At 49.2% G+C, this 26,214-nt stretch overlaps 1 protein-coding gene across 3 annotated transcripts in view; it reads right to left on the minus strand.

Moving 5' to 3' along the window:
* The window catches only part of rfx4 (regulatory factor X, 4), a 146,657-nt gene that overhangs the window by 36,278 nt on the left and 84,165 nt on the right, over positions 1-26,214 (minus strand). For all 3 annotated transcript variants that reach the window (XM_038781178.1, XM_038781179.1, XM_038781177.1), the window contains 5 exons: positions 22,475-22,533; positions 18,192-18,336; positions 10,538-10,632; positions 9,830-9,947; positions 1,974-2,093 (listed from right to left, as the gene is read on the minus strand). In XM_038781178.1, coding sequence (XP_038637106.1) covers positions 1,974-2,093; positions 9,830-9,947; positions 10,538-10,632; positions 18,192-18,336; positions 22,475-22,533 — 537 coding nt within the window. The remainder of the gene's footprint in view (positions 1-1,973; positions 2,094-9,829; positions 9,948-10,537; positions 10,633-18,191; positions 18,337-22,474; positions 22,534-26,214) is intronic.

The following is a 26,214-nucleotide window of genomic DNA, read 5'->3' on the forward strand; positions in this document are numbered from 1 at the left end:
GCCATGTTTACAGATACAATGGTAACTGTGCAGTGTACAGCGAGGGAATCTAAAGGATATGGAAAACAAAGAACTGGGAATGGCAGCAACGTTTACTTGTATAGAGCAGAGTAAAATATCTCAAGGAGCTTCATGGGGATGTTATAATGTGGTGGGAAATGTGGGGGGAAATGAGTATGTCCACTTGACAGAAAGAATAGAAAAGCAGAATGCTATTTAAATTGAAAGGGGCTGCAGAATGCTATGGTTCGGAGGGACCTGGGTGTCCTTGTTAATGAACTATAAAAGGTTATCAGGCAGGAAGAACAAATAATTAAGAAGGGAAATGGAATGTTGGCCTTTGTTTCAAGAGGTTGGAGTATGAAGTAGGGAAGGTTTGCTGCAACTCTGATGGGCAGTGGTGGGACTGCACCTGGAGTACTGTGTATAATTCTGCACTCCTTACTTAAGGATGGATAGACTTGCATTGGAAGCAGTTTAGAGAAGGTTCTCTAGGCTGATTCCAGGGATACGTAGTTTCTTGTTTGAGGAAAGGTTGGGCAGTTTGGGTCTCTATTCATTGGAGTTTATTCTGGATTTACACTGGAGTTTACACTGGAGAATGGCAGACGGTTTTATTGAAACATTTACAACTTTGAGGGGGCTTGAAGGGTAGGTAATGATAAGATGGATCTCCTTGTGGGGAGTCTAAAATTTGGGGCACAGTTTGAAAATAAGGGGTCTCTCATTTAAGAGGGAGATGAGGAGAAATTTCTTCTCTCAGAGGATCATAACTGTGTGGAATTCTCTTCCCCAGTAAGCAGTGGAGTCTGGCCCAGTGATTTTACTCAAGGTTGAGTCACACAGCTTTTTGATTGACAAGGGAGTCATTGAGGGTGGGGGGAGGGGGGGGGGGGGGTGGGCGGGAGGCAGTGGTGTAGTGGTATTGTTGGGGGAGGAGTAAACTGAGCCCCACGGTAATGCTCTGAGGATCCAGTTTCAAATCCCACCACTGCAGATGGTGAAATTTTGAATTCAATAAAAATCTGAAAATAGATAGGTTTAGATAAAGGATCTGGATCGGTGCAGGCTGGGAGGGCAGAAGGGCCTGTTCCTATGCTGTAATTTTCTTTGTTCTTTGTTCATGTTCCTCATTTCTATGTTCATATGTTCAAACATAATTTGTCACCAAGAGGATAGATGCCCAAAAATTTGATCAAAGAAATGAGAGAGCTTTAGGACCATAGAGCTATGCAGCACGGAGGAGGCCATTCAAGCCATTGTCCCTGCGCCAGCGCTGAAAAAACTATCGAATTAGTCCCATACTCCCCTGCTTTATCCTCAAAGCTGGATAATATCTTTCCTTCAAGTATTTGAAAATTACAATTAATTTGCTTCCGCAGCCCTTCAAGCTGCGCATTCAACTCACAATATGAAAAAACCATTTCCTCATATTGTTTTTGGTTCTATTGTCTATCACTCTGATTATTGACCCTTCTGCCACTGAAGGTTTCTCCTTATATGTACTCTATGAAAATAATTCATGACTACCTACAGTTAATCTCCTTTTAGCCTTTTCTACTTCAGATCCCAGCTAGTCCACTCTCACCATGTAACTGAAATCTCTCATCCCTGCTGCCATTCTATTAAATCTCCTCTGCACCCTCTCCAAGATCTTCACATCCTTCTTAAAGTGCGATGCTCAGATTTGAACGTGATTCACAGCTGAGACTGAGCCAGTGTTTTATAAAGGTTTAAAATCACTTCCTTGTTTGTGTACTCTCTGCAGCTATTTGTAAAACCAAGTTTTGTGTCATCTACAATCTTTGAAATTTGTGCCCTGTACACCCAAGTCCAGGCCATTTGTAGATAACTTAAAGGAGGTGGAGAGGTTAGGGGAGAAGATTTCAGAGCTTAGGTCCCAGGTAGCTGAAGGTACAGCCACCAATGGTGGAGCGATGACCATGAAACTCGTAGTAATTTTCAGTCTTTACCTGAACTGCCTTCTCCTTTCATTGCCCTCATTAGTTCGTTCGCTCTCTCCTGACAGTGCAGAGATTCCAGAAGATAAAGTACGTAGTCATCAAATGTCAAGTGGATTAGGTGGAACGAGCCTGAAGCAGGTGAAAGACATTTATTGAAACATTTATGATGCACCGCCATTTAGTTCAATAATTCTTTGCTGATGGTTCAGTGAAGGCTGTTTTTATTATCCATCTCCAGATTTTCTGAGGTTATTCAGTCATTGGATTGATTTTTATATTGGACGAACGTGATTGACTCTTAAATGTCTTTTGAAATGGCCGAGCAACCCATTCAGTTCAAGGTAATTACTGAAGGGCAATAATTGCTGGCCAAGCCAGCGATACCCACATCCCATGAATGAATAAAAAAGAAATCATTAATAGCGAGCAGGAGACCCATTTTACATCCCTTCCCATTTTTAGTCTCAGTAATTCAACCGAGAGATATAGAACAGGAAGTCAATTCATTATTACACTATAACACAATATGAAGACTGACCCGAAATAGCCAAGCTGATAACGGGTACCCAATTCTGGACAGTAGGTGCGAGCGAATATAAAGTGTTTTGCTTTCTGCATGAAAATAGTTTCAGTCTGTTCCTATTTTCTTGTCTGGGGAGGTGGTGTCATGGGGTAGGTGGGGGGAAAGGGGGGGTGGGTGGTGGAAGAGAGGGCAGTGCAGGGCACTGCCTGGGCATGACCCTCCCCCACCTTGGTGCTGTACGTACCTGTGTGCCCCTGGCGGGTTCTGCTCAGCAGTTCCCTGTTTTTAAAACCTGTTGTAAACCCCACTGACGTGGCCACACTCCGCCAGTGAGGGGACTTTCCAGCGTGGGGGGATTGTTTCAGTGGTGTAGCCCACTAATCATGTGCAATTGTAGTAAAATGAGGTTCTTGTCGTTGCATGGTAGAACCCTGTTACGTCACTGGTGAAGGGAGTGGGGGCAATCGAGCAGGAGAATTCCACCTGCTTAAATTGTGTTTTGGGACACTCGCTTGAATCTCCCTTCCTTCTGCCATTCTCACCAGCTATAAATTAGGGAGGGGGGGGAGGTGGAAAATCCCCTCCCCCCCCCCCCCCCCCCCCCCCCCCCTCCAAAGTATGACGCTGAAGCATTTTTGACTAGGAGCTGAGCAATTACATTTGGATGAAGTCCCAATTCCGCTATCGCCCTTGTGCTCACTGATTTATATTGCCTCCTGAACAAGTAGCGGCTTGACAAGCAGGAGATTCATGTCTGAGTGAAGAGATCTCTCCTCATCTCAATGTCCCTTATTCTAAGACTACATCCCTGGTTTTAGATTCACCATTCGATCCACATCTACCCTGTTACGCCCTGTAAAAATGTTGAGTGTTTCATGAAGATCACCTCTCATTCCTTCAAACTCTGGAGAACACAGGCCCAGTTTCCTCATAAAACAACCTCATCACCCCAGGGATTAGTCTGGTGAACGCTCAGCGCACTTCCTCCATGGCAATCATATCTTCCCTTAGATAAGGAGACCAAAACTGCACCCAATACCCCAGGTGTGGTCTCACCAAGGCTTTATACAATTGCAGCAGGAAATCTTTACTCCTGCACTTAAATCCCTTTGCAATTATGGTCAATATACCATTTGCTTTTTAATTGCTTGCTGAACCTGCATGCTAGCTTTTAGCAACTCATGAACAAGGATACCCAGGCCTCTTTGGACATCAACATTTCCTAATCTTTCACCATTTAAGAAATACTTTCTGATTTTCCCACTAAAGTGGATAATTTCACCCTTATTCACACTATCTTCCATCTGCCGTGTTCTTGCCCATTCACTTAGCCCAAGAAGTCCTGAGTTGCAGCATTGCCAGGTTGAAACGTTATTTTTAGGTATGCCTGGCGTTGCTCCTGACATGCTCTCCTGTTCTCTTCATTGAACCAGGGTTGATCCCCTGGCTCAGTGGTAATCGTAGATTGGGGGATATGCCTGGCCATGCGGTTACAGATTATGGTCGAGTACAATTCTGCTGCTGGTGATGGACCACAGAGTCTGATAGATGCCCAGTTTTGCGTGGCTAGATCTGCTTTAAATCTATCCCACTTAGCACGGTGGTCGTGTCACATAACACGATGGACAGTGCCCTCAATGTGAAGATGGGACTTTGTTTCTACAAGAACTGTGCGGTGGTCACTCTTACTGCCATGGACATGTGTCAGAATGTTAGAATGAGGTCAAGTAGTTTTGTCCCTCGTGTTGGCTCCCTGATCACCTGCTGTGGACCCAGTAAAGCAGCTGTGTCCTTTAGGACTCAGCCAGCTCGGTCAGTAGGGATGCTACATGATGGACATTGAAGCCCTCCACCCAGAGTAATTATTACTGAGACTAGCCTTGCCACCCACAGTCATTTCTCCAAGTGATATTCAACATAGAGGAGTACTGATTCATCTGCTAAGGGGCAGGGGGATTGATCAGCAGGGGGATTGACCAGCAGGAGGTTTCCTTGCTCATGTTTGATGTCATGAGATCCAGAGTCAGTGCTGAGGCAACTCCTCCATGACTGTAAACCACTGTGCCGCCCACCACCTCTGATGAGGCTTTCCTGGTGTGGGGGCGGCACATACCCAGGGATGGTAATAGTGGTGTCTGGGACATTATCTGTAAAGTATGATTCCATGAGAATGACTATTTCAGGCTGTTGCTTGACTAGTCTGTGCAACAACATTCCCATTTTTGGCACCTGCCCCCAGATGTTAGTGAGGGGAACTTGGCAGGGTCGACAGGGCTGCATTTGCCATTGTCATTTCCAATGCTTAGGTCAATGCCAGATGATCTGTCCGGTTTCATTCCTTACACAATTGAATGACTTGCTCGGCCATTTCAGAGGGCAGTTGAGTCAAACTCATTGCTGTGGATGGAGAGTCACATGTCGGCCAGACCAGGTAAGGACGGCAGATTTCCTTCCCGAAAGGGCGTTAGGGAAGCAGGTGGTTTTTACGACAATCTACAATGATTTCACGGTCATAATTAATGAGACTAGCTTTATATTCCAGATTAATTCACTGAATTTAAATTCCACCATCTACCTTGGTGGGATGCTGCCAAGTTGAGCCCTTCTCTTGTTACTCCTGCAAGGCTAGGGGCCTGCTCACCATAGACTCCATACAGTACAGAAGGAGACCATTCAATCTACAGCAACCCTCCGAAAGAACGCCCTAGCCTCGGTCCACGGCCCCAACCTATCCCCATTAATCATGCCCAATCCACCTAACCTGCACATCTTTGGACAGTGGTAGGAAAGCGGAGCATCTGCAGGGAAACCCACACAAACACAGGGAGAACGTGCAAACTCCACACAGACGGTGACCCAAGGCCGGAATTGATCCCGGGTTCCTGGTGATGCGAGGCAGCAGTGCTAACCAATGTATCACGGTGCCACCCCATGTCGTTCCTTTAAAATTCCCCATTTACTCCTTTGTTTCTTGGGAATTTTACTGGGGCCTATCTTTACTGTTGGTTTTCCCAGCCTCAAAATGATCAGAATAAAGCATTAATATTCATAATCTTTCCTTTGGCGCCACTAGGTGTTTTCTTGTGACAAAGGAATTCCCGTGGATTTTGTTTCAATTGAAATATGAATGCGATAAGTTGCATTAAACCAGTCACTTTTAATTAAAATGCACAGGCTAATGTATTAAAAACGACGGATTGACTGAATAGAACAGCAAGAAAGGGCTTGAGCAACACTAAACGAGAAAGGTTCTTAACCAGATGGGACCAGGGAATTGGATCTGAAAGGGACTTCATGCTATTAAGTTGCACTAGATAATACGATTTCCATATATGGGTTACCAACTGTAAACATCAGTGACAACTCACAAAGAGAGCGACACGCAGCCCCATAAAACACCAACATGCAGCGATTCTTGGAGGGTGGCTATTGTCAATTAGTCATTTCTGAAAGAGGAGACCTTTATCAAAATACTCCCCCAACCCCGACTGTGCCTTTGAAATGCAGAGACAGGGAGGGGGAGGCCCTTTGTTGGAAACTGGCTGCCTTCACTGCTGCAGCTCACCGTAAGAACAAAGTCAGCAAGATTTGACAAGGTTTACCAGCTTGTATGCAAAACAGATTTTTGGTTCAAAAGAAATGGCAATTTTTAAAACTGCGCACAAAACCCCAAAGGGGGAAGAAAATGCAAAGATGTTGAAAGACGACATCAAATTCAATTACGTAGATAGACTGGTGAAGTTGGGGCGGTTCTCTTGGAGAAGAGTAGGTTGTGAAGAGATTTGATGGTCATTCAGAATCATGAGGGGCCTCGACAGAGTGGATAGGGGAAAAGCTATTCCCATTGGTGGAAGGATCGAGCATGATTTAAGCAGATTTAAGGTGATTGGGAAAAGAAGCAACAGAGACATGAGGAGAATCTTCTTCACACAGCAAATGGCTAGGATCTGGAATGCGCTGCCTGAGAATGTGGTGGAGGAAGGTTCAATGGAGATATTCAAGAGGGAATCGGATTATTATCTGAAAAGAGGACTGTGGAGGGTTACAAGGAGAATGCAAAGGAATAGCACTTGGTGACTCGCTCATTCAGAGGGCCTGTGCACTGAAGATGGGCTGAATGGCCTCGGTCTGTGTTTTCACAATTCTGTGAGTCTAGAGGTCCAACAAGATAGTGGTCTAAAGTACCGTCGCACATCATCAGGGCATGGAATGATTTTAGAACGAACATAGAATATAGAACATAGAAGATACAGTGCAGAAGGAGGCCATTCGGCCCATCGAATCTGCACCGACCCACTTATGCCCTCACTTCCACCCTATCCCCGTAACCCAAGAACCCCTCCTAACCTTTTTGGCCACTAAGGGCAATTTATCACGGCTAATCCACCTAACCTGCACATCTTTGGACTGTGGGAGGAAACCGGAGCACCCGGAGGAAACCCACGCAGACACGGGGAGGATGTGCAGAGACTCCGCACAGACAGTGACCCAGCGGGGAATCGAACCTGGGACCTTGGCGCTGTGAAGCCACAGTGCTAGCCACTTGAACTACCGTGAAGGAGATTATATAATTACCTTTTTTGTAAACCATGATTTTTGTTTTAAAGTTAGAATACCCAATTATTTTTTTTCCAGTCAAGGGCAATTTAGTGTGGCCAATCCACCTAACCTGCACATCTTTGGGATGGGGGGGGGGGGGGGGGGGGGGGGGGGAGAGAGTGAAACCCACACAGACGTGGGGAGAATAGTAAATGATTGAATCTGCCTCCACCACACTCTCAGGCAGTGCATTCCATTCGCTGCGAATATACATTTTTCCTCATGTTGCCTTTGGTTCATATTGCCAGTCATTTTAAATTTGTGTCCTTTGATTTTTTGACCTTTGCACCAATGGGAACCGTTTCTCTCTATCTAGCCTGCTCAGACCTCTCATGATTTTGAGCACCTCTATAAAATCTCCTCTCAAACGTCTCTCCTCCAAGGAGAACAGCCTCAATTTCTCCACTCTATTTACATGACTCAAGTCCCTTTTTCCTGGAACCATTTTGTAAATATTTTCTATGCCCTATCGAAACACTTCCCATCTTCCTAAAGTGTGGTGCCCAGAATTGGACACCAGTTGAGGATGAGCCTGCATTTTACAAAGGATCACCATAACTTTCATGCTGACATACTCTTCGCCTCTATTTACAAAACCTAGGTTCCCACATCCTTTCTCAATCTCCCCGCCACCTTCAATGATTTGTGCACATAACCCCACCCTCCACCTCTGTTCCTGCAGCCCCTTTAGAGTTGTACCCCTCATTTTATGTTGTCTCTCCTCATTCTTCCTACTACATCGATCCTGCTCCACCATTCAAAAAGATCACCCCGGTCCCACCCCTGCCCACCTGACTTCCTCCTGGATCAGAAATCTGTCTAACTCAGCTTTGAAAGTATTCAGCGATTCAGCCTCTAGTGCTCTCTGGGGGAAGATATCGACACGGCAATGACGATCAAATTGGAAATGAGTTCCGCTCTGTGATGTAGTTTATGCTGCACGAACCTGCTGAAGGTCAGGGCTCTGTTAACTAAGATGAACCAACACGAAAGTGAACTCAGTGCAGCTTACCAAAACTCGGCGCGCTGTGCAAGGTCATGTCCCGAATAACTCTCGTCCCAAATTTTAGTTCTCTCTGTCAAATTTTATTTGCCACGTATCTGCCCATTGCAGCTTGTCTGTGCCCTGTCGAAGTTTATCACTCTCCTTCTCACAGATCACAATGAAGTTCTCTGCCATCAGCAATCTTTGAACCTTTCAAATTCGTACCCTGCAGCCCAAGCCCGAGACATTAAGATAGATCAAGAAAAGCAGCGATGGGCCTCAAACCGAAGTATACCTTCCTCCATTCCCAAAACTGTCCCCCACTATTCTGTTTCCTGTCACTCAGCCAACTTCATATACATGCCCTCACTGACCCTTTTCTTCCATGATCTTCAACTTTGCTGAAAAGCCTGTTATGTGAGACTTCATCAAATGTCTTTTGGAAGTTCATGTACGCCACATCAATCGAATTACCTCATCATCCTGTGTTACCTCATCAGAAAACTCAGTTAAACACAATTTGCCCATAACATATCCATACTGAATCTCTTCTATGTTAGCTGCCAGTTTTTGTACATGTTCCCTCTTTGTCCCTCTCATTTCCTTTTTTACTTCTGTTCTGATCATTGGTTCAGGCAGATGATAGGTAGATGCTGGGACGATGTATCCCCAGCTGAAAACCCTAGAACATGAGGTCACAGTCTCAAAATAAGAGGTTGTCCATTTAGGACTGTGATGAGGAGAAATCTCTTCACCCAGTCGGCTTTGAATCTTTGTAATCCTTTACCCCAGAAAGCTGTGAATGCTCAGACGTTGAATATATCAAGGCTGAGATCAATAGATTTTTGGACTTTCAAGGGATCAAGGTTTACGGGGATTGGGCAAGCAATGGACTTGAGGTTGAATATCAGCCATGACTTTATTAAATAGCGGAGTAGGCTTGAGGGGCCAAACAGCGTTTTCCTGTTCTTAATACCTACTTTGTTATGTTTGCTACCTTCCAACTCGTGAAAACTTTTCTACAATGTGGCGAATTCTGGAACATCAAAAACAATGCATCCCTTTTCTCTGTTGTTAGCACCTCAGATGCACCTCATCTGGTCCAGAGGATTTGTCGATTTTTAGCCCCATTAACTTTTCCAAAGCTATTTCTTTGCTAATACTAATTTCTTTAAGTTCGTCATTCACAATAACCCAATGGTTTCCCATTATTTCTGGAAGTGTCTTTTGTTTCTGCTATCCTGAAGATAACCTACAAAGAATTTGTTTGTTGGCTCTGCCATTTCCTTATTCCCTATTACCATTTCTCCTGTCTCTTTCTCGAAGGGAAATTTACTAAATTCTTCATTTCACATGTCTACAGAAGTTTTTTTTCAATCTGTTTTGATGTTTCTTGCTAGTTTACTCTATATTTTGTTTTCTCTTTTCCACTGGTAGAAGCCTGCAGTTGCGGTGAAATAAGAATAGAAAAATCTGATCAGGCCCATCGATCCTGCTCCACCATTCAAAAAGATCACCCCAGTCCCACCCTTGCCCATCTGACTTCCTCCTGGATCAGAAATCTGTCTAACTCAGCTTTGAAAGTATTCAGCCATTCAGCCTCTAGTGCTCTCTGGGGAAGATATCGACACGGCAATGACGATCAAGTTGGAAATGAGTTCCACTCTGTGATGTAGTTTACGCTGCATGGACGTGCTGAAGGTCAGGGCTCTGTTAACTAAGATGAACCAACACGAAAGTGAGCTCGGGGCAGCTTACCAAAACTCGGCGCGCTGTGCAAGGTCATGTCCCGAATAACTCTCGTCCCAAAGCAGGACCACATCAAGAGGAACTGTCGAGCCACTCTCTTCAGGCTCCCAGGCCTCAATGCTGCAACCTACAAAATAAACATTCTCTATTGGTAAGTCGGAATGGAGGAGAGTGGGTATTTGTGAATTATCTTGATATCAAAAGTACTTCTTTCCCCCCTCTCTTCAGTGATGACCTATAATTGGCAAAGCACTTCATTCAGATTAACAAATCTACCCTCTCGCTGAAAAACATTTCTGGGTGCAAACTGTCAGCCTCGAGTGAAAACAGTCAGCAACCTTCTCTAATACATTCCATGTGAAGGCACTCCCTGAATATGAATGTTTCTTTCTCTCAAGTAAATCACAATTAGCAGCACAGAAGGAAGCCATTCAGCCTATTATATTCCTTCACTACAATCCCAACTGTGTGAATGACATCTTTCCCAAGACCCATTTATGTAGGGGCAAACCACAACTTGCAAGAGCACAATCGGAGATGGAGTAGATCATAAAGCCCCTCGAGCCTGCTCCACCATTCAATGTGATCATGGCTTCAACTCCACTTTCCTGCCCATTCCCCATTGACGCCTGAAGGACCAATTCTCTGTCTATCTCAGCCTTAAATATAGTCAATTAATCTTGGATTAGAAAGTGAGGTCAACTTCTGTTTACCAACCTTGACAACACATCTGTCCACCATGGAATCCAGCCACTCAATGTAGGACTCAGTGGGTGACTGTTCCTCTAAAAGATTGTCAAATTCCTGATACACTAGGGAGACAAAAAGGTACAGAATAGATGAGTGAGCCCGTGGTGATTACAAAGGCACAGGAACATCACTGTCAATTACACAGATATTCACAAAGTAAATACTGCAGAGAGCGATCCAGTCTCCCTACAGGGAGAGATCCGGACTTGCTGCAGGGCGGGGATCCGGACTTGCTGCAGGGGGTGATCCGGACTCCCTACAGGGAGAGATCCGGACTTGCTGCAGGGGGGATCCGGACTCAGTGCAGGGGGTGATCCGGACCCACTGCAGGGGGAGATCGGGACTCACTGCAGGGGGAAATCGGGACTGGCTGCAGGGGGGGATCCGGACTCACAGCAGGGGAGGATCCGGACTCACTGCAAGGGGAGATCGGGACTCACTGCAGGGGGAGATCGGGACTGGCTGCAGGGGGGGATCCGGACTCCCTGCAGGGGGAGATCTTGACTCGCTGAAGAGGGAGATCCGGACTCGCTGCAGGGGGGGATCCGGACTCACTGCAGGTGGAGGTCTGGACTCGCTGAAGAGGGAGATCCGGACTCGCTGAAGAGGGAGATCCGGACTCGCTGAAGAGGGAAATCCGGACTCGCTGCAGGGGGGGATCCGGACTCGCTGCAGAGGGGGATCCAGACTCGCTGCAGAGAGAGATCCGGACTCACTGCAGGGGGAGATCCGGAATTGCTGCAGAGGGGGATCCGGACTCACTGCAGAGAGAGATCCGGACTCACTGCAGAGGGAGATCCAGAATTGCTGCAGGGGGAGATCCGGACTCACTGCAGAGGGAGATCCGGAATCGCTGCAGAGGGGGATCCGGACTCGCTGCAGGGGGAGATCCGGACACTGCAGAGGGAGATCCGGACTCACTGCAGAGAGAGATCTGGACTCGATGCAAGGGGGGATCCGGACTCGCTGCAAGGGGGGATCCGGACTCGCTGCAAGGGGGGATCCGAACTTGCTGCAGAGGGGGATCCGGACTCGCTGAAGTGGGAGATCCGGACTTACTGCAGGGGGAGATCCGGAATCGCTGCAGGGGGAGATCCGGAATCGCTGCAGAGGGAGGTCTGGACTCGCTGCAGAGGGAGATCCGGACTCACTGCAGGGGGAGATCCGGAATCGCTGCAGGGGGAGATCCGGACTCACTGCGGGGGGGGGGGGGGGAGATCCGGAATCGCTGCAGAGGGAGATCCGGACTCACTGCAGGGGGAGATCCGGAATTGCTGCAGGGGGAGATCCGGAATCGCTGCAGGGGGAGATCCGGACTCACTGCAGGGGGAGATCCGGACTCGCTGAATAGGGAGATCCGGACTTGCCGCAGGGGGAGATCCGGGCTCGCTGCAGGGGGAGATCCGGACTCGCTGAATAGGGAGATCCGGACTTGCTGCAGGGGGAGATCCGGACTCACTGCAGGGGGAGATCCGGACTCACTGCAGGGGGGGATCCGGACTCGCTGAATAGGGAGATCCGGACTTGCTGCAGGGGGAGATCCGGACTCACTGCAGGGGGAGATCCGGACTTGCTGCAGGGGGAGATCCGGACTCACTGCAGGGGGAGATCCGGACTCGCTGCAGGGGGAGATCCGGACTTGCTGCAGGGGGAGATCCGGACTCGCTGCAGGGGGAGATCCGGACTCGCTGCAGGGGGAGATCCGGACTTGCTGCAGGGGGAGATCCGGACTCGCTGCAGGGGGAGATCCGGACTCGCTGCAGGGGGAGATCCGGACTTGCTGCAGGGGGAGATCCGGACTCACTACACGGGGGGATCCGGACTCGCTGCACGGGGGGATCCGGACTCGCTGAAGAGGGAGATCCGGACTCGCTGAATAGGGAGATCCGGACTTGCTGCAGGGGGAGATCCGGACTCACTGCAAGGGGAGATCCGGACTCACTGCAGGGGGGGATCCGGACTCGCTGAATAGGGAGATCCGGACTTGCTGCAGGGGGAGATCCGGACTCACTGCAGGGGAAGATCCAGACTTGCTGCAGGGGGAGATCCGGACTCACTGCAGGGGGAGATCCGGACTCGCTGCAGGGGGAGATCCGGACTTGCTGCAGGGGGAGATCCGGACTCGCTGCAGGGGGAGATCCGGACTCGCTGCAGGGGGAGATCCGGACTCGCTGCAGGGGGAGATCCGGACTCGCTGCAGGGGGAGATCCGGACTCGCTGCAGGGGGAGATCCGGACTTGCTGCAGGGGGAGATCCGGACTCACTACACGGGGGGATCCGGACTCGCTGCACGGGGGGATCGGGACTCGCTGAAGAGGGAGATCCGGACTCACTGCAGAGGGAGATCCGGACTCACTGCAGGGGGAGATCCGGAATTGCTGCAGGGGGAGATCCGGAATCGCTGCAGGGGGAGATCCGGACTCACTGCAGGGGGAGATCCGGACTCGCTGAATAGGGAGATCCGGACTTGCCGCAGGGGGAGATCCGGACTCGCTGCAGGGGGAGATCCGGACTCGCTGAATAGGGAGATCCGGACTTGCTGCAGGGGGAGATCCGGACTCACTGCAGGGGGAGATCCGGACTCACTGCAGGGGGGGATCCGGACTCGCTGAATAGGGAGATCCGGACTTGCTGCAGGGGGAGATCCGGACTCACTGCAGGGGGAGATCCGGACTCGCTGCAGGGGGAGATCCGGACTTGCTGCAGGGGGAGATCCGGACTCGCTGCAGGGGGAGATCCGGACTCGCTGCAGGGGGAGATCCGGACTTGCTGCAGGGGGAGATCCGGACTCGCTGCAGGGGGAGATCCGGACTCGCTGCAGGGGGAGATCCGGACTTGCTGCAGGGGGAGATCCGGACTCACTACACGGGGGGATCCGGACTCGCTGCACGGGGGGATCCGGACTCGCTGAAGAGGGAGATCCGGACTCACTGCAGAGGGAGATCCGGACTTGCTGCAGGGGGATATCCGGACTTGCTGCAAGGGAAGATCCGGACTCGCTGCAGGGGGAGATCGGGAATCACTGCAGAGGGAGATCCGGAATCGCTGCAGAGAGAGATCCAGACTCACTGCAGAGAGAGATCCGGACTCACTGCTGGGGGAGATCCGGAATCGCTGCAGAGAGAGATCCAGACTCACTGCAGAGAGCCGGACTCGCTGCAGAGGGAGATCTGGACTCGCTGCAGAGGGGGATCCAGACTCGCTGCAGAGGGAGATCTGGACTTGCTGCAGAGGGAGATTCGGATTTCCTGCAGAGAGAGATCTGGACTCGCTGCAGGGGGAGATCCGGACTTGCTGCAGGGGGAGATCTGGACTTGCTGCAGAGGGAGATCCGGATTTGCTGCAGAGAGAGATCTGGACTCGCTGCAGGGGGAGATCCGGACTTGCTGCAGGGGGAGATCTGGACTTGCTGCAGGAGGAGATCCGGACTCGCCGCAGGGGGAGATCCAGACTCTCTGCAGATCCTGTCTCGCTGCAGAGGGAGATCTGGACTCGCTGCAGAGGGGGATCCGGACTCACTGCAGAGAGAGATCCAGACTCACTGCAGAGAGCCGGACTCGCTGCAGAGGGAGATCTGGACTCGCTGCAGAGGGGGATCCAGACTCGCTGCAGAGGGGGATCCAGATTAGCTGCAGAGAGAGATCCGGACTCGCTGTAGGGGGGGGATCCAGACTCTCTGCAGAGAGAGATCCGGACTCGCTGCAAGGGGGGATCCAGACTCTCTGCAGAGGGAGATCCGGAATCGCTGCAGATAGAGATCCTATCTCGCTACAGAGGGAGATCGGGATTCACTGCAGACAGATATCCGGACTCTCTGCAGCAAATCCGGATTCACTGCACAGGGAGATCCCGATTCTCTGCAGAGGGAGGTCCAGACTCGCTGCAGAGCAAGATCTGGATTCACTGCAGATGGAGATCCATACTCGTTGCAAAGTGAGATCCCGACTCGAAGCAGAGGGAGATCCGAACTCGCTGCCCAGGGAAATCCCGACTCAGTGCAGAGCGAGATCCGGATTCTCTGCAGAAGGAGATCGGGACTTGCTGCACAGAGATAATCCGGATTCACTGCAGAGGGAGATCCGGATTTGCTGCAGCGAGAGATCCAGATTTGCTGTAGAAAGAGATCTGGACCCGCAGCAGAGAGAGAATCGGATCGCTGCAGAGGGAGATCCGGCCTTGCTGCAGAGGGAGATCCAGATTCGCTACAGAGAGAGATCCAGATTCGCTACAGAGGGAGATCCGGACTCGCTGCAGAGGGAGATCCAGATTTGTTACAGAGAGAGATCCAGATTCGCTACAGAGGGAGATCCGGCCTCGCTGCAGAGGGAGATCCAGATTCACTACAGAGGGAGATCCGGCCTCGCTGCAGAGGGAGATCCAGATTCACTACAGAGAGAGATCCAGATTCGCTACAGAGGGAGATCCGGACTCGCTGCAGAGGGAGGTCCAAATTTGTTACAGAGAGAGATCCAGATTCACTGCACAGTGAGATTCGGATTTGCTGCAGAGGGAGATCCGGATTTGCTGCAGAGAGATCTGGATTCGGTGCACAGGGAGATCCGGATTCGCTGCAGGGGAGATACGGACTCGCTGCAGGAGGGTATCCGGACTCGCTGCAGAGGGAGATCCGGATTCAGTGCAGAGGGAGATCCGTATTTGCTGCGAGAGAGATCCGGATTCGCTGCAGTGGAAGATCCAGATTTAGTGCAGAGGGAGATCCGGATTCGCTGCGGTGGGTGATCCGGATTCACTGCAGTGGGAGATCCGGATTCTCTGCAGGGGGAGATCCGTGTTCGCTGCAGAGAGATCCGGACTGGCTGCAGAGGGAGATCCGAACTCGCTGCAGAGAGATACGGACTCGTTGCAGAGGGAGATCCGGACTCGCTGCAGGGGGAGATCCGGACTCACTGCAGGGGGAGATCCGGACTTGCTGCAGGGGAAGATCCGGACTCACTGCAGGGGGAGATCCGGACTTGCTGCAGGGGAAGAGCCGGACTCGCTGCAGGGGGAGATCTGGAATCACTGCAGAGGGAGATCCGGAATCGCTGCAGAGAGAGATCCGGACTCACTGCAGAGAGAGATCCGGCCTCACTGCTGGGGGAGATCCGGAATCGCTGCAGAGGGGGATCCGGACTCACTGCAGAGAGAGATCCAGACTCACTGCAGAGAGAGATCCGGACTTGCTGCAGAGGGAGATCCAGACTCGCTGCAGAGGGAGATCTGGACTCACTGCTGGGGGAGATCCGGAATCGCTGCAGAGGGGGATCCGGACTCACTGCAGAGGGGGATCCAGACTCGCTGCAGAGGGAGATCTGGACTCACTGCTGGGGGAGATCCGGAATCGCTGCAGAGGGGGATCCGGACTCACTGCAGAGAGAGATCCAGACTCACTGCAGAGAGAGATCCGGACTTGCTGCAGAGGGAGATCCAGACTCGCTGCAGAGGGAGATCAGTATTCGCTGCAGAGAGATCCGGATTCTCTGCAGGGGGAGATCTGTGTTCGCTGCAGAGAGATCCGGACTGGCTGCAGGTGGAGATCCGGACTCGCTGCAGAGAGACATCCGGACTCGCTGCAGGGAGAGATCCGGATTCGCTGCAGTGGGACATCCGGACTTGCTGCAGGGGGAGATCCGGACCCGCTGCAGAGAGAGATCCAGACTTGCTGCAGAGAGAGATCCGGATTCGCTGCAGTGGGACATCCGGACTCGCTGCAGAGAGACATCCAGACTTGCTGCAGAGAGAGATCCGGACTCACTGCAACAGGAGATCCGGACTTGGTTCGGGAGGATTTGTAGTCTCACCGCAGAGGGAGATCCAGTCTTGCTGCAGGGGGATCCAGTCTTGCTGTGTGGGGGATCCACTCATGCTGCAGAGGGAGATCCAGTCTCAATGCAGAGGGAGATCCAGTCTAAATGCAGAGGGATATCCAGTGTCAATGCAGAGGAAGATCCAGTCTCGCTGCAGGGGGATCCAGTCTCGCTGTGTGGGAGTTCCACTCATGCTGCAGAGGGAGATCCAGTCTCAATGCAGAGGGAGATCCAGTCTCAATGCAGAGGGAGATCCAGTGTCAATGCAGAGGAAGATCCAGTCTCAATGCAGGGGGGGGCTCCAGTGTCAATGCAGAGGGAGATCCAGTCTCAATGCAAGGGGAGATTCAGTCTCAATGCAGAGGGAGATCCAGTCTCAATGCGGGGGGGGGGGGGGAGATCCAGTCTCAATGCAGGGAAATCCAGTCTCTCTGCAGGGGGATCCAGTCTCAATGCAGAGGGAGATCCAGTCTCACTGCAGGGGGAGATCTAGTCTCAATGCAGAGGGAGATCCAGTCTTGTTGCAGGGGGAGATCCAATCTCACTGCAGAGGGAGATCAAGTCTCGCTGCAGGGGGAGCTCCAGTCTCAATGCAGGGGGGATCCAGTCTCAATGCAGTGTAGATCCAGTCTCAATGCAGAGGGCGCCTTAGTCTCAATGCAGTGGAAGATCCAGTCTCAATGCAGGGGGAGATCCAGTCTCAATGCAGGGGGAGATCCAGTCTAGCTGCAGGGGATATCTAGTCTCAATGCAGAGGGAGTTCCAGTCTCACTGCAGGGGGAGATCCTGTCTCGCTGCAGGGGGGAGATCCAGTCTCAATTCAGAGGGAGATCCAGTCTCGCTGCAAGAGGAGATCCAGTCTCAATGCAGAGGGAGACCCAGTCTCGCTGCAGAGGGATATCCAGTCTCACTGCAGAGGGATATCCAGTCTCACTGCAGAGGGATATCCAGTCTCACTGCAGGGGGAGATCCAGTCTCAATGCAGAGGGAGTTCCAGTCTTATTGCAGAGGGAGTTCCAGTCTCGCTGCAGGGGAAGATCCAGTCTCACTACAGGGGGAGATCCAGTCCCAATGCAAAGGGGGATCCAGTCTCGCTGCAGAGGGAGATCCAGTCTCGCTGCAAGGGGGAGATCCAGTCTCAATGCAGAGGGAGATCCAGTCTTGCTGCAGGGGGAGATCCAGTCTCAATGCAGAAGGAGTTCCAGTCTCGCTGCAGGGGGAGATCCAGTCTTGCTACAGGGGGAGATCTAGTCCCAATGCAGAGGGAGATCCAGTCTTGCTGCAGGGGGATCCAGTCAATACATAGGGAGATCCCGTCTCGCTGCAGGGGCGATCCACTCGTGCTGCAGAGGCAGATAAGTCTCATAGCAGAGAGAGATCCAGTCTCAACACAGAGAGAGATCCAGTCTTACCACAGAGGTAGATACAGTCTGATAGCAGAGGGAGATCCAGTCTTCTAGCAGAGGGAGATCCAGTATCACCGCAGAGGGAGATCCAGTCTCACTTCAGACATCATTGCTGCAAATGTTTATGCGCCTGTCTTCAAGTCTGGACTTGATTACAACACAAAACTCAGCTATACGGCCCCAGGCTGGCCTGTAATTGAGAATCTGTCTTCTCTGATGGAATCAACAGATCCCATGGCACCATTTACCATTTGGTAAACCTTTGAAATTTGGGACATTTGCTGCATTGTGTTTTTGGAGAAATGATCACACACAAGCTGCTGATCAATGCTGCTCAGTCTTTATGACAATGATTTAATAGAGAATGTTTAAGATAAAATTTCCACCCTGTGGTTATTTCATTCTTACATTTCACGATGAGTTTCCTGTGCTCCTCTCGGGAATTCTCCATGGTGTACAGGGTCTGTTTGGTAATGCTGTTCAGGTCCACATTCCGCCAGTCTTCTAACATTTGGAAAGTTATATCCGCACTGTGGATCACTGCCCGCGATGCCTACAGGAGTCAAAGAGGAGTCTTCTTTAGTCTGTGATGGTTATATCCTGGTCTTTTATACTAAAGGGAGACTTGTACAAAGCAAATATGATAAATATACATGTTAATATATTTATAAAGTTTGCCGAAACATTTCATATTGCCCTGCTCAGGAAAAACACAAGAATGCCAAATTTCAAACAATCACAACAATTTATACGACAGGAGAAAAGGATGATGTTTAGTTGGCAAGTCAGCTCTGACTGATTGAGATGTTACCATGGAGAAAATAATGAGGAACTATAGACTCCCCAAGCTCATGAGTAATGTGAAAAGGCAGAATGCTTGGACATATTCATTTTGTTTGCAGAGAATGGATCCCTGTGTATCAATGTATGTCGCTTCCAGCAAATATAAATGAGCCACATTATAAGCTTGATTAGTTATTTTAGTGTAGCTATTTGCACACTCAGAGTTGTTCAGAAAGTGCTGCCCAATTACATAACCACACCTAACAGTAGATATTTTGTTTTGGGTTTTGAAAGCACAAGTGGGTTGAACAGGGTCTGTACTCTGCTTGTTATGAACAAAGGGTATCACTTTGGAATAATGGCAGCATCCTGTTAGCGGAAAATACCACTCGCGTAGCCACTGCATAGTAGCAGTGTGACATGGTTTGAACAACAGGTAAAGCTGACCAAGATATCTACTGTGATTCTGCAATTGGGCAACAATTGTTGAACAATCCTGAGTGTGAAAATAACTACACTAACAACCGATCATATCCAATTCATGCACCATTTTGATTTGTCTAAAATCATCACAGCTAAATCCTGTATGCATCATCATGGAAGCATCATAGCTACACGGACTACAGTAATTCAAGAAGATGTATCATCACCTTCTCAAGGTGACTCGGGATGCTAGTGATGTCATATCCGGAGAATGAATAAAATAAATGCTGAATGTTATAAAACAAAAATATTCAATTCAGAATCAAACGTAGAAGGAGATCTGATTTTAGGAAAGACATACTAGGATTACATAGGATATGTGGTATAGAAATAGGCCATTTGGCCAACCCAGATCGTACGGCATTTATGTTCCACTCAAGCCTCCTTATGTCTTTCCTCATCCAAATTGATCAGTGTAACCCTCTATTCCCTTCTGCTTCACATGCTTCTCTATCCTCCGCTTAAATGCATATATATTATTTGCTTCAACTACTCTCTGTGGGAACAGGTTCCACATTCTCACCACTCTCAGGGTAAAGAAGTTCCTTCTGAATTCCCTGTTGAATTTCTTGGTGACTATTTCATTTGACGCGTTCTTGTTTTCCTCTTCCCCACAGGAGGAAATATTCACTCCATCAAAACCCTTCAGATTTTTATTATGTCACCCATCAGCCTTCTTTTTTCAAGAGAACGGAGATGCAGCCTCTTCTTCATTTCCTTACACACCTTTACATTTCTGGGGCGAAATTCTCCGACCCCCAGCAGGGTCAGAGAATCGCCTGGGGCCGCCGAAAATCCGGCCCCAGCCGTGGCAGAGATTCTCCGCCACCCGGGAAGTGGCGGTGGCAGGAATCACGCCACTCCGATCGGCGAGGCCCCTGCGGCGATTCTCCGGTCCGGATGGGCCGAAGTCCCGCCGCTGGGAGGCCTCTCCTGCCGCCAAAGTTTGAACCACCTCTGGTGGCGGCGGGATCGGCGGCGCGAGCGGGCCCCCAGGGTCCTGGGGGGGGCGCGGGGCGATCGGATCCTGGGGGGGGGGTGCCCCCACGGTGGCCAGGCCCGCGATCGGGGCCCCCCGCTCAGACTCCGGGCCAGTGCCCTGGGTGCACTCTTTCTCCTTCCGTGCCGCCACGGCCTCCGCCATGGTGGAAGCGGAAGAGAACCCCACATCGCGCATGCGCCGGCAGTGACGTCAGCGGCCAGCCGGGGCCGCCGGTTATTTGCGCCAGTCTTCTGGTGCCAACCGCTCCGGCGCGGGGCTAGCCCCCAAAGGTGCGGAGAATTCCCCACCTTTGGGGAAGCCCGACCCCGGTGTGGTTGGCACCACTCCCCTACGCCGGGACCCCCCGTCACGCCGGGTAGGGGAGAATCCCGCCCCTGGTGTCATCCTTATAAAGGACCTGCATCTTCTCCAGTGCCTTCATATCCTTTTTATAATACGGAGACCAGAATTGCACGCTGTACTCTAAACTTCTCAAAGTGTGGTACGCGTACCGGCACCGGTACGCGAGCCATCGTCTGCCGGTACGTGGAGTGTTTCCAGAAAAGAAAGAGACAGTAATCCTGGATTGGCTTGTTTCGCTCACCAGTCCCTGGCACATTGAAAAAAAAACTGCCGGTCCGCCACATCAGATAGTTTGAGAAGCACTGTACAGAAAGCATGATCTAACCAAGGTTCAATACAGGTTTAGCCTAACTTCCCTATTTTTCAATTCTATTGTTCTAGAAATATACCCTCGTGCCTATTTTTGTTTACAACTTTGCTAACCTATAGCACAACTTAAAGTGATTGGTGAATTTCCCTGTCACATTATGCTTTACCATAATTTTAGATGCTCATTCTATAACTCTATTTGCCCCCTTAATTGCCAGAATAATCTTTTGTGACTTCATTTTTTCCAATGCATTCATTTTCCTGTTTTGATCACGTGACCTTCTTAAATCCTTGAGGATATCTCACATTTTTGCGATTTTCAGAACTGGTACAAGCCTCAAGGTGGGGCATCATAATCCTTAATATTCAAACTGCTTCTTTTCAGTTTTATTTTATCATTAAGGAGAATAAAGTAATTCGCAGTGCCAAAAACAGACAATGAACATTGGTGGGAGAACTGATTAAACGGACGGACACTCTTTCCTCTCAAAAAAGGTTCACAAGTGGAAAATAAAGTTTGTTAAAAATTCTGAAATTGTTTTGCAGGGTAAATGTAAGGAAGATCTTTCCACCTGTTGGGGTAGTCCAAATTTGGAGGTCATAAATATAAGAGGGTCACTAATCAATTCGTCAAGGAATTCCGGAGGAGTTTCTTTACCCAGAGAGTGGTGAGATTGCGGGATTTGCTACCACATGGAATTGTTGAGGTGAATAGCAGAGATGTATTTCAGGGACAGTTGAATAAACACACGAAGGACTAAAGAATGGAGTGATATTTTGATGGAGTGAGATGAAGCAAGGTGGGAGGAACATCGAGGGCAGCATGGTTGAATGGTTTGTTTCTATGCTGTACATTCTATGTAACCCTGTGTAAAACGATTATGTGACCAAATCAGAAGGTTGGCAGGAGGCGAGGAGGTTTGTAAAGGGGGAGAGGTTCAGGGAAGACATTGTAAAGTCTGGAGTTAAAATGGCTAAAAACTGTGCAACTAAACACGGAGCCAAGGGATGGATGGATGCAAAGGGGGCCAGAGTGAGAAAAATGGAGGGTGTGCAATGGTTCTTACATATGGAGCATGTTGCAGAGGTAGGGTGGGGCAGGGCAATGGAGGGTAACATAGTGGTTGTGTTACTGGAATAGTAATGTAGAGGCCTAGACCATTAATCCAGAGAAGTGGGTTCAAGTCTCATCATGAATTTGAATTGATTTTAACAAATCTGGAAGCAGAAAGCTGTTGTCAGTTAGAGTGACCATGAAATTGTTAGATTATCATAAAAACCCAACTGGTTTGCCCACATCCTTTCGGGAAATAAATATGGCAATCTGGGTCCTATATTTGACTCCAAATCCATACCAACATGGTAGAACCTGGATTGTCGTCTGAAGCGGTGTTTTAAAGCTATCAAGGGCAACTAAGCATGAGCAATAATCCCGACCTTGCCAGCAACACTCACACCCAACAGCCACATATCAAATAACTTGTAGCTGAGAATTAAGATTCATAATCTGATGCTTTTGAGGTGGTGGTTGTAGTAAAGGCTGGGTGACGATGTGGGATGTAGGGGTGTGGATGAGTTAGTGGATGAGTTACATTTCACTTAGGCTAAATGCCCACACATACAGTGACAAAATGGTTCATTTGAAAACATCTCAATTACATATTTTATAAGAAACCTGAAGTTAAAAACAGGAAACACTGGAAATAAACAGCAGGTCAGCCAGCCACGGTGAAGGGTAAATGCAGGTTCATGTTTCAACTGAATGCTTTACCTGACAGAGGTGATTTAATGAGGTCTGGCGTCTGAGAACCTGTGAAAATCTTCTTGCCACTGAAAGGGAAACGAAAAGAGACTTCAGATAAATACATAACTGCTACATGTGTAAAATTCCAATAGATCAAACCACTTATCATTCTCTCCAGTCGAGATCACAATAAATCAGTGCACGAATAGATCAGATGATCATTAGTAAGATCATGGTCAATCTCAAGCTCCAACTTCACTTTCCCATCCATTCCACATATTCCTTGATCCCCTGAAAGATCAAAAATCAGCCTATCTCAGCCTTAAATATATTGAACAAATGCATTGCTCCAAATCCCTCTGGGGAAGGGAATGTCAGAGATTCATAACCTTTTGAATTAAGCAATTTTCCTCATCTCAGACCTAAATGTGAGACTGAGACTGTGGGCGCGATTCTCAGGAAAGATTTTGAAGTGTGATAGCGAGCGAGCGCTTTCCAGCACTCGGCCTGGCGAGGCCGGCAATGCAATACAACATTGAGTGGTCCACTTAATGAGGCCCCATGGGCTTCTCGCTGCAAATGAAGGCTCACCAGCCGATTCGTCAGGACCGCACTCGCAAGCTCCATGGAAACACGCTAATGTAACTCCCCTATTCAAAAAGGGAGAGAGGCAAAATGTAGGAAACTATAGACCAGTTAGCTTGACCTCTGTGGGCAAGTTGCTGGAATCAATCAATATGGAGGAGATGACTGAACATTTGGAAAGACAAAGCTCAATCCACCATTGTCAACACGGTTTTATGAGGGGCAAGGCATTCTTGAGAAACTTGCTTGAGTTCTTTGAGGATGTAACCAGTAAGGTGGATAATGGGGAACCTATGGATGTGGTATATCTAGACTTCCGAAGGGGTTTGACAAGGTGCCGCATAAAAGATTGATCCAGAAGGTGAGATCACAGTGGATTGGGGGGTAAAGTACTAGATTGGATTGAGGATTGGTTGACTGACAGAAAGCAGAGGGTTGGGATAAATGGGTCCTTCGCTGGCTGGTGAACTGTAACTAGCGGGGTGCCGCGGGGTTCAGTCCTCGGACCTCGACTGTTTACAATCTATATAAACGATCTGCAAGCAGGGAGAGAGTGTAACAAAGCTAAATTTACGGATGATGCTAAAATACGTGGGAAAGCAGGCAGTGAAGAGGACATACAGATTTTACAGACAGATATAGATTGGCTAGGAGATTGGGCCCAAATTTGGCAGATGGAGTTGAATGTAGATAATTATGAGGTTATTCACTGGCTGAAAAATTAGTCAGGCAAATTATTATCTAAATGGAAAGCAGATTCAAAATACATTTGGGCAGTGGGATTTGGATCTCTTTGCTCATGAATCGCAAAAAGATGGTATGCAGGTATAGAATGTAATAAGAGAAGCAAATGGAATGTTCGCATTTATTGCAAAAGGACTGGAGTATAAAAGTAGAGAAGTGTTGTTGCAATTGTATGTGGTGTTAGTGATACCAAATCTGAAGTATTGTATCCAGTTTTGGTCTCCTTATTTGAGGAAGGATGTGGTGTCATTGGAAGCTGCTCAGAGGAGTTTCACCAGATTGATTCCGGGGATGAAGGGGTTAACGTATGAGGAGAGATTAAATAGTTTGGGTTTATAATCGCTGGAGTTTAGAAGGATGAGAGAGGGTCTGCTCGAGGTATATAAAACACTAAAAGGGATTGAGAAAGTAAATGTATACCAAATGTTCCCCCTTGTGGGGCAATCAAGAATAGATATAGGTTGAAAAGTGGTAGATTTAAAACTGTGATAAGGAGGAACTACTTCTTCCAGATGGTGGTGAATTTGTGGAACTCACTGCTCCATAGTGCGATGGTGTCCGAATGGTTTCAAGAGGAAGATAGATATATTTCTGATTTTAAAAAATGGGTGAAAGGGAGGTGGTTTGAGACCAGGAAGAGATTGGCCATGATTTGATTGAATGGCGGAGCAGATCCGAAGGGCTGAATTGCCTATTTCTGCTCCTAATTCCTATGTTCCTATAGATCACTTCCAATGCAAGTATATCCATTCTTCAGCAATCTTAGAACTTCCCGGGCATCAGAAATTATTATTAATTATCATCCTTAATTATCATTTTCTTAATGCTCAGCACATTAAAGTGACCAATCAACCTTTGGTTGTCACCCAGAGATAACAGCACTGCAACAAACCCCGAAATGGGTGGAGTAAGGATGAGCTCTTTGTGACTCCTTCCAGACTGTCACTGTTGTATTATGTTGTAACATAAAGGTGCTGGGCAGAGCAAAGGTTAATGTGTGACAGAAGAATAGCACCGCCCATGATATGATGTATAACGGCATGTGGTAACAGACTCGTAGAATGCTCTAGAAGCATCTTGCATGGAGAAGCAACATCATTCATGTCAATAACTGGGATCTGTAAATACTTAAAGGTCAGCAATAAACCATTAATGTTGAAACATACAAGTCTCAAGATCTCATCATTGAGACACCATAGCACAATATTGTGCTCAGCGGTGGCACCATAATACAGCATGGCTGGCAATGATGGTCGCTTTTAAAAGATATCGGGCGCGATTCTCCACCCCCCACGCCGGGTGGGAGAATAGCGGGAGGGCCTCCCGACATTTTTCACGCCCTCCTGCTATTCTCCCCCCCCCCCCCCCCCCCCCCCCACGCCCGACCCACGCCACGAATCGCCGTTTCAACACGGCAGCAAACACACCTGCTCGCTGCCGTCGTGAAACGGGCGCCAGATGCCCGTTTGGGGCATCTGGGGGCCCAATTGGCATGGCCGTACCACGGCCGTGCCAAGGGGGCCATGCATCCGTAACGGACGCACTCATTTCCCTCCACCGCCCCGCAAGATCAAGCCGCCACGTCTTGCGGGGCGGCTGAGGGAAAAGACGCCAACTGCCCATGCACGGGTTGGCGTTGTCCAACTTGCGCATGCGCGGCTGACGTCATCGGCCGCGACAGTCGGCGTGACGCTTGACGTGCGGCCTTGACGACGGTCATCAAGGCCGTGCCCCCATGACATATGGGGCCGCGCTCCTAGCCCCGCCCGGGGGGGAGAATCGGCCCCGGAAGTGGGCGTGAAGGCTGCCGTGGGTCACGTCCTGTCCCATGGCAGCCTTTACGATTCTCCGCATTTGCGGAGAATCTCGCTCATCACATCAGGAAAGGCAGTGGCAGAGTGGCGATCCAGAGACCCAGGGTAATATTCTGGGGACCTTGATTTGAATCCGATAAATATCTGGGATCAAAAGTCTGATGACCATGAAACTATTGTCGATTGTTGTAAAAGACCCAGCTGGATCACTAATGTCCTTCAACCTTTAACTATTTACAGATCCCAGTTACTGGCCTACAAGTGACTCCAGATCCACAACAATGTGATTGACTCTTAAATTCCCTCTGAAATGGCCTAGAAAGAGTTGTATCAAACCGCTAGAAAGTCAATAAAAAGAAAACAAACCGGACAGGCCACCCGGCATCAACCTAGGTACTGGAAACGACATCGGCAACCCGGCCCTATCGACCCTGCAATGTCCTCCTTACTAACATCTGGGGGCTTGTGCCAAAACTAGAGGAGCTGTCTCACAGACTAGTCACGCAACAGCCCGACATAGTCATACTCAAGGAATCGTACCTTACAGATAATGTCCCAGGCACCACATTCACCATCCAAATGTCCTGTCTCACCGGCAGGACAGACCCAGCAGAGGTGGTGGCA

This window comes from Scyliorhinus canicula, chromosome 20, assembly GCF_902713615.1.
Source record: "Scyliorhinus canicula chromosome 20, sScyCan1.1, whole genome shotgun sequence".
NCBI classification, from domain to species: Eukaryota; Metazoa; Chordata; class Chondrichthyes; order Carcharhiniformes; family Scyliorhinidae; genus Scyliorhinus; species Scyliorhinus canicula.